Here is an 8,949-nt window from a genome sequence, read left to right on the forward strand (position 1 = left end):
TCACGGGTCCAGATGTAGTAGGAGCGCCATAAATTTCCACATAAGATGTCACGTCCAGAATTCGGCGGTTGAGCTATAATGTTGTTTTTAGGATTAATCACAACACAGAACTTAAATCAGAAACACTTAAGGCAAACTGGCAATGACATTGCACCCCGGGATAAGAGATTACGAGTGAGCGTTTGACAGCCATCTATAGGATGGTGGCTTCTTTTGGATATAAACATTACACACAAACCTGTTTGAGCCATCAGTGAGGACAATGTAAGACTGAAAGAGGTAAAATATTAAGAACATTTGAGTCTTCAGTGACTGCTTCGATTTGAACATCTAGTAGGTTTTGATTTCCAAAGACCAGTCTCCGTCACGATACAGTTTATGTTGGCCAGTCAACATAGTCTCGCTATGGATGTTCTTGGGTATGAAAATCGTACCTCATGTATACTTTAACTTTAGTGGAGATTTGAATTTGAACCTGAGACACAGCGAAGAGCTCATGACAGGATCCTGAAATGTTTGTTTAATGCAAAATGAGACTATTTCATACAAAAATCAAGTCTTTGGAAGTGCTACGTACTTTCATATGTTTGAGAGTTACACAGCCCTCTGGGAAAATACAAAAAGCTTTATAAATAACGTTGACACAATGTTTTATATGGAATAATGTACGATTTAAAAAAGGATCACATCTCTATGTCTTTCCAGTACATACATAATCATGTTTTGAGATTACCTTTTTAAAAAAAAAAAATGATGTTCATCCTGTGTAATGACCTGATGCTATAATGTCGGTTGCTGTAAAGGTGGTCTGAAGAGCTCTGACTATTGTTGACAGACACTGTAGCTAATGGTTCTTTACTCAGAAACACAGCATCCATCAAGATAAGGCAGCCATTTAACTGTGCCACACCACAGGGTTTTAGAGTTGTTCAACATCTAGCACAGACCAATCCTGCTGACAGTGCCAATCAGTTGTGCCTCCCCTTTTTTTCCAGCATGCGGCTTTGCATCATAATTCATTTCAAGTATGTGATACCGCTTTTTCATCTTTGAGCTCACACGTGCACATCAGCCAAGCCACAGCTGACGCCAGGGAGCTACTGTAGGCAAAGAAAACACAGCGTACTCTTTCACCACTTGCCCCACAGCCCGCTTGTCCCCAAGAGCAGATCTGCTTCTGATTATGTGTGATCATCTTTGGGTTTGCCATCGATGCGTCAGACTTGCAGGAGTCTTGAAATCTGGCCCGCATTCAGAAACAATCAACAACTGCTTGTCTAACCCTTTTTAATTGCGCTCACAGGAGCAATCAGTGATATTCCAGTTTTCCTTATATTTAAAGTTTGCAGCAATTCATGATCACTGCCATGCTATAGTACACATAATAAAGTATTTTCTGAGTTTGTGTCACAATAAGCAATCATGTACTAATTATCTGCATTGTCATGTGTATCATTACAAATTAAAATGTGATCTAATTAAGAAGTCACTGCAATTGGCATTTTGGCGGATTTATATCAAACAAGTGTCGTCCATTTATCCTATCTGACTCTGAGTGTAATGAAGGATCTAGGCGGGACAAGTATTCGTGCCACAAAGTATAACAGAAACACTGGCCACTGAAAGCAGAGAAACAAAGAAACACTGTATGTTTGTGCTGTTGTTGGGTTCGGATATTTATTTTGTTTGAAACCCTGAAACATGAGGAAAACATATGGAAGTGAAGTCAGATGTTTTGGATGATGTTCATTTAATCACATGCTAGCTAATATTCATGAGGTTGGCCGTTGTGGTCACTGTATATGATGATTGGCTAATTCTGCGGGAGTACCCCCCCACACACACACACACACAGACACACAGTTGAAGAGCTCTAAGGGAAAAACATGGAGAATCAATAGCCTGATTGATATTTGGAATGTAGGTTGTGATGATGACCAGCCACAATTCATTGTTCAGACACTGCGTCGTACCACCAAAGCCTGGATACCAAAGTAACAAGACATTTATCATATTGAATTATCAATAAAATCTAATGGTGCTTTAGATTTTTTTTTTGTTATTTTTGGAGTTGTCGCTGTAGTTTGTTTGTTTCAGCATTAGATTATACAATATGATCAAAGTCTTATGTCCAATGTCTTCGGCTCTCTGATGTCAGATGTATTTCTGGCTTCTTCTAAGCATCATTATAAACAGTATGCACTGAATCATGGTATGGAACAGGCATAGAATTTTTATTGTGTGTGTGTGTGTGTGTGTGTGTGTGTGTGTGTGTGTGTGTGTGTGTGTGTGTGTGTTTCATTATTAATTCCTGGCACCCAGACAAACTGATGAAGATTTGATCTGTGTGATCAGATGCAAAGCTCCATCACAGCTGCTGAACCCACCTGGTGCTGCGATTTCCTCTGTAGTACACAACTAGAACACACACACACACACACACACACGCATACACACACACACACACACACACACACGACGGGATCCCAGGGCGGAAAAAACAACATCGAGGTGCCGAAGGTTGCAGGAGCCGGTCACGTCATCCATGGATGGGCGGCGCACTGACGGAGGACGAAGGGTATTTTCCTGCTTTAAAAAGCACCGGAGCCGGCCCCTCTGACACAACCGCTCTGCGTCATCGACCGACCTGGGGAGCCGCTCCAACACCTGCGCTGGTGTAAAGACAGAACTCACCTTCGCCTCGGTCGCCTCAGCAGCGCGTCCACTCGTCTCCCGCTGCGGTGCGTTTCTAAGTTGCGCATCCGGTTTGGTTTCACATCACTGCGAATGATGCGTCTATGTGTAGCTGCGTGAAGTGAACCGGCACTTGCAGAACTGTAGTTTCCCTCCAGTCCATAAAAAAGAAAGAAAGAAAAAAAAAGAAAGAAAGCCAAAGTTGCGCATCGCCAGTTGAATGCAGGACCCACTCTGTGTGAGCGTCTACTCCAAGTTCAGCTTTGAAGCAGCAGCAGTCGGTCAGGAGAGGAAACTCCAGCTTCTCACATCTGTCACCGCCGACATGAAGTCTGCAGAAGAAGGTAAATGAAAACCTACAGACGTGTATTTCATGCTTCTGACAAGTCTTGAATGTTTCTTTTTGTGTCTGTTCTTGATGGGTTCATCAATAACTGAATGGGAGAGAAGTCAGTAAAAACAGCTGTCAGTTTGTGTTGGGTCGTCATTTGAGGTCAATTATTAACAAACACCAAGGTATGAGGACAGTGGGATATTCATATTTGTGCTGTCTTGAATTTTCAATTAACTAGATAGATACTTTATTGCTCTCCCAAGAGAAATTCACAATTTCATAAACACAACTATGTCTCAATGAAATAAAAAAAAAAAATCAGGTGAGTTGTGCTTGAGCATCACTGCATGTGGTTAGAAGTAGCCTCCATCCACCATTAGGTGTCTCCAAGTGTCTGTGCAGGTGTTTCACATCAGCAGTATCCTTTAAATGAAGCGCACATCAACTTAGAGCACTCTTGTCATACAGTATGAGAAAAAGTCTGTGTGATCCAAACGCACAGAGAGGTGAGGGATAAGACATCCAGGTGGCAGATTTTTGGTGATGCAACGTATTCAGTCTGAGTTTAGAAGCCTGGAGCCTCTTTTATTGAGCTTTAATGGTAGTGAAATTTGATTTGGTCCATCAGAAGTCATCGCTAGTCTGTCACGTCTTTATTCAGTGAGGATTCCAACGCTGATGTCATTGGCTTTTTGTGGATTTGGCAGTTTTATTTTTTGTCTTTGAGGTTCAAGACAAACGGGTGCGGGTTGTAGTATTATTTATTTCAGTCCTAGGTCTTTTAATTGGAAACAGACTCTCTCTCTCTCTCTCGCTCTGTGTGTGTGTGTGTGTGTGTGTGTGTCAACAAGAGAAAATTGTGATATGTGTGTTTTGTGATGTTGGGTAGCTTGCTTGGCAAGGAGACATACTTAACCACTCACAGCCTCAGCAGGATGCAGAGTGCTTCTTTATTACCACACACACACACACACACACACATACACAGGAGAATCATACACACACTCTTATAGGGTTTTCGCCCTGATTCAGCCATGTGCAATAAATGGCCCCAGGGTTCTTCGTTTCAGAGTCTGCAGACAACTTGTGGGTGACCACCTATCTCTCCCTGAGGTCCTGTCAGTCTGAGCCCAGCTTAGACCACAATCCCTGTGGATAAACCCGTCCCTTCTTTAAACACACTGGTTTGGTTGAAGGGAGAGACTGTTTTGATCTTGATAGCATAATTGAGAAAAATTGTGGAGGACAGAAAGAGCAAGATAATCTATGTGATAGTCAGTGTTTGTACTTTAACTGTGCAGACAGTTGAAGTATTATTTGGAGGAATAGTCAGTCAGATTTTATTTTTTATTTTGAACGTACTGACCCACAGATTATGTCTTGCTTTTTTGTGTGTTCCCTGGAAAAAAAAAAAAAAAAAAAACATCCATCACAGCAACTCTTATGAACAAAAGCCCCAGTGTGTTTGAGTGGGTGTTAAGATGTGAAGTAAGCTGCGGTGCAATATGTGATAGCACAACTTTCCAATTTCAAACAAGAACAAAGCAGCTGCCGTGTCAGTCATGCTTAAAGTAAGCAGGTGTGTCACAGAGTGGGCGAGATCATCTTCTGTTCAGCACTAGAGGAGTGGAAATAAGAGGAGAAAAGCATCAGTGGGCACAGAGTTGACTCTCTTATGCTGCGAACATAACCGCGGAGATGAGTTTCTTATCCGGATGAGCAAGAGTTTGACTTCAGCTTTATGTTTGAGTACAGCCAAGGTGTTCCTCATGAACCTGTGGAAGGTGAGCAGGCTTTCTTCATCAGCAGTGAGTGTGGCATGTGTTTGTGAGTGAACATTTATACAGGTTTTTAGAATGCATTCTATTTAATATGCCAGATTATTATAATATTTAATCAGCAAACCCACACAACACTGGTCTGACGCATGATCACATTCTGAAAATAGTCTCAGAATAATTTTAGAATGCTTATGTGATGAGTGGCAGATTCATCATTTCATGTGATGCATTGTGGTTACTGCATGAAGGGGAATGCCGTGACCAATATTACCCTTCTTAACATTATTGATGAAAGGCAGGCACAAAGTTTTGCGACTGCAGCAAAAGCGCACTGATGGAATATGCCGTTTCTGTGCCGTTGTACTCATCTGTTAATGATTTTCTTGTGTTGCCTACTCGCATTGGTGTGTGCACCTCAGTCCATGTGTAACGCTGCAGCGATCTCTCTTAATCACAAGCTCAGAGCGAAGCAGAAGTGCTGTCAGTTTTCCACAGGGGAGGGTCTAATTCACTCTTTGAGTGATACAATCAATCAAATAAAGCATCCATCAGCACTGTCGGAGGAATGCCTGCCAAGTATATATGACAGCAAGGAGTGCCAAAAAGAGCCAGAGATGAACAAATAGTGTGGCTGTGCGACACAGCAACAGCCTACAGTAAGTTCTTTGAGATGATGAAGCTTTTCCAGATGTTAAAAAGGGAGGAGACAGTCAGTCAGTCACTCCATGATATATTGGTGAGATTTGTGCAGTGTTATTGCTTGCAAATATCATCTGAGTAAATTACATCCATAATATGATGGCTCTGAGCATATTACTGTTGTATGTTATAATTGATTTTAACAAAATACATGTACTTATTTTTTTTTCAGATGCATTCAGCTACACACCAAATGTCAGCCTGTCCCTTCCACTTGGTATGGGAAACCCCTGTCTAGCTACCCAGTATCACACCTTACAGTCCAGTCCGGTCATCTCAGTTTCCTCCTGCCACCAGACAGCTTACAGCGTCCAAAATGACAACCATGCATCAGGCTATTACCTGCCCCACGGCCAGAGACCCAATGGAGCTCCAGCCCTGGAAAGCCCTCGTATTGAGATCACCGCCTACAGCCAGTACCCTGAGGATGAAGTAGAGGAGAGCAAGAGCGAGAACCACATCATCAAGCGAGGCATGAACTCCATTGTGACGCTGACACTCCCCAATGCGGATGGCTACCGTGATCCCAGCTGCCTCAGCCCTGCGAGTAGCATTTCCTCACGCAGCTGTAACTCTGAAGCATCCTCCTATGAGTCTGGCTTCTACAACTATGACAACTCCCCACAGAATTCCCCATGGCAATCTCCCTGTGTTTCTCCCAGAGGTTCATCCTCACTTTTGTCCTGTCCACACGCCAGTGGCCCTGTAGCCTCCCCCTCACCATTCCCCTTCCACGTCCCCTCAGATAGGAGCTGTGGCTGAGGAAGTCTGGCCCTCTCAACCACGTGGCTCTAGGCCTAACTCGCCCTCTTACAGCGGAGGCAACACCAACACCAATGGCAATTGCATGGGAAAGAGAAAGTATAGCTTCAATGGTGCTACCTACTGTCAGACATCCTGTTCACCCACCCAGTCTCCCACTCCGTCCCCACATGGGTCGCCTAGGGTCAGCGTCACAGATGAGAACTGGCTTGCCAACGCCAACCAGTACACCAATTCTGCCATTGTGGCCGCTATCAATGCGCTAACCACTGACGGAGTGGTAGACATGGGAGAGGGAATCCCAATCAAGACGCGTAAGACTATGATAGACCACTCTCCCTCCATGAGCCTCAAGATGGAGCCTGGTGGTGAGGACCTGTGTCCTGAGGGGGAGCTCTGCCATGACGACTACACTTCCCGCCTCAGCCTCAAGAAAGAAAACTACTGTGGAGGGTTCTTGGATGTGCCACAGCATCCATTCTCCTGGTCTAAACCTAAGCCTTACCTCAGGTAAGCTGAGCTTCTCCAGCTCCTGCTGCATCCAAAGCTCAGAATGGCTCAACCATAAGTACACATTGTGACTTTGAAGTTCACTGAACATGCCACTTTCCGAGAGAACGGTTAAACACAGGTCTATCCATAATTCAGTTATTTAAAAGGAATTAGGAACTTTCAAATTTCAAACAATGCTTATCATGATACAGCCCATTGATTTGTTTTGTTTTTAATTTGACAGGGCCATATGAAAGGAAAAAAAATCCAAAATTGACATTATTTACTACTGAAAGAGTGTGAGAATACAAATATCCCACAAATTGTATTTGAAAGAAAGTAGTCGCTAGGCAGGACACTTTTGCAACAAACAACACAAATAATAATAACAATAATAATTCACATACATGCACATACACACACACACACACACACACACACACAATAAGAAATATTATTGACTTACTTTAAACAAAAACAAATCTTTCATATACGTCTCTCATGGCATTCCCAAGCTCATAACACACTTTCCTGTGGGGAAATCAAGTGTTTGATTAAGATAGTGAGCAACAGGAAGTGAAGGTGACAGCCCTGGCTGAAAGGGAAGCAGGGCTTAATCAGCCGGCTTGCCGCTGTGGTCTGTCGCGCCATCGGCCCATCTCTTTCTGCAGCTAACCTGATGTCATGCACTGACTAGGCTGATAAAGCCCTGCGGCGGGAAATCAGTTCGTTTTGGGTCAACAAACAGCCTGCAAGTTCCACAAATATGCCCGGGATTAGTTTCAGTCGAGCCACCCTCCAGGTCAGGGGTTCTACGTTTACCAGGCATCCGGGATAGAGAAATATTGTCTTGTAGGTTTGTTTTGGTTTAGATATCTCTATGGTCTTCACATGGGAAGCTTTGTCTCTTCAGATGGAGAACAATGATGTGAAGGCCAGCTGTGAGGCCAGCTGTAGCTCTGAGAATGAGATATCATGGTTCAAGGCAGGGTGTGCTGCTGACCCCATTCCACTGTCAAACTCCACTGTCTCAAAGCCATGATCGACTGTACTTTGTATTTATTTAGTTATCAAATTTGAATGTAGAATCCTTGCATCAAAGAACAGGCTGAGTGATTACACTACATATTAGGTGTGTTTGTATGCCCTAGAAATGTCTGTCCTCCCACTGTCACTTATTGTTAGAACTTGCAGTATCTGTTCCCACCTGTCATAATACAAAACACACTGGACTGAAACATCTCTCATTTATTTCTCATGAAAAAGAGACGCTAATTATTACCCAAGCCCGAGGTACTACACATGTCAGCGAAATGCACGAGTTGATTAGATTACAGACCATGATGAAATGATGGATCAAGCCAGTTGGATTATACAAATAGTGTATTAAATTGAGGCTAATTTAATGCAAGGTCAAAACCTTTCTATTTAGACTTCTTTGGCAGTAATGGGGCTTTGGAAAAAAATAAAAGTAACTTCACAGTTGCTACTTTGGCAAACAAAAATGCTTCATTTCAAGAATAGAATACAATAAATGAGGATGGAAAAAAGAAAAAAAAAGATGCATTCTCCATGTGTCTCTATGTTTTAGTTCCAAGCAAAATGGAAACACCTCACGTGTTGTTTTTTTTAAGAAATAATAAACCATGGCATTGAGCTAAGAATGCTTTAGCCAATCAGGGTTAAGTCAAATAATCATTGTTAAATATTGTTACTTTCACTGAATAGCAACACGTGTGTCTGTTATTGCAGCCCATCTCTACCAGCTCTTGACTGGCAGCTTCCATCCTGCTCTGGTCCGTACAGCCTACAGATCGAGTTACAGCCAAAGTCCCACCACAGGGCCCACTACGAGACTGAAGGCAGCCGCGGGGCAGTGAAGGCCTTATCAGGAGGACACCCTGTTGTACAGGTACACCATCAAACAAAGCAAACAGCAATGTTTTCACATTTGGTGACAGCTGCCAAATGTATGAAATTAATTTTTCAAATTGTAACATTATGACGATAAAAAGATGAAATATGCCACAAAAAGCTCAGGTGATATATATAAATGTTCAACAGTTTGAGTTTTACATCATAGTGTATAAGTTTCTGTTTTTTAATGTTTTCTCACACAGCAGTCAATCTATCGCTACAAAAGTTTACTCGGAGTGGCAGCAGTGCATACTGACTCAATTAGTAGAG

At 42.7% G+C, this 8,949-nt stretch overlaps 1 protein-coding gene across 1 annotated transcript; it reads left to right on the forward strand.

Moving 5' to 3' along the window:
* Positions 1 to 2,914: 2,914 nt before the first annotated feature.
* LOC144741516 (nuclear factor of activated T-cells, cytoplasmic 1-like) lies at positions 2,915 to 8,674 on the forward strand (the record flags this gene model as incomplete). Its single annotated transcript, XM_078624037.1, is given in 4 exon segments — positions 2,915 to 3,038; positions 5,681 to 6,222; positions 6,224 to 6,780; positions 8,515 to 8,674. Coding segments are annotated over 4 exon segments (1,383 nt in total), but the record flags the coding sequence as incomplete, so codon positions are not given.
* Between the last annotated feature and the right edge of the window lie 275 nt (positions 8,675 to 8,949).

The sequence above is a fragment of the Lampetra planeri genome, unplaced genomic scaffold (genome assembly GCF_965212315.1).
Source record: "Lampetra planeri unplaced genomic scaffold, kcLamPlan1.2.h2 scaffold_580, whole genome shotgun sequence".
In the NCBI taxonomy this organism is placed as follows: Eukaryota; Metazoa; Chordata; class Hyperoartia; order Petromyzontiformes; family Petromyzontidae; genus Lampetra; species Lampetra planeri.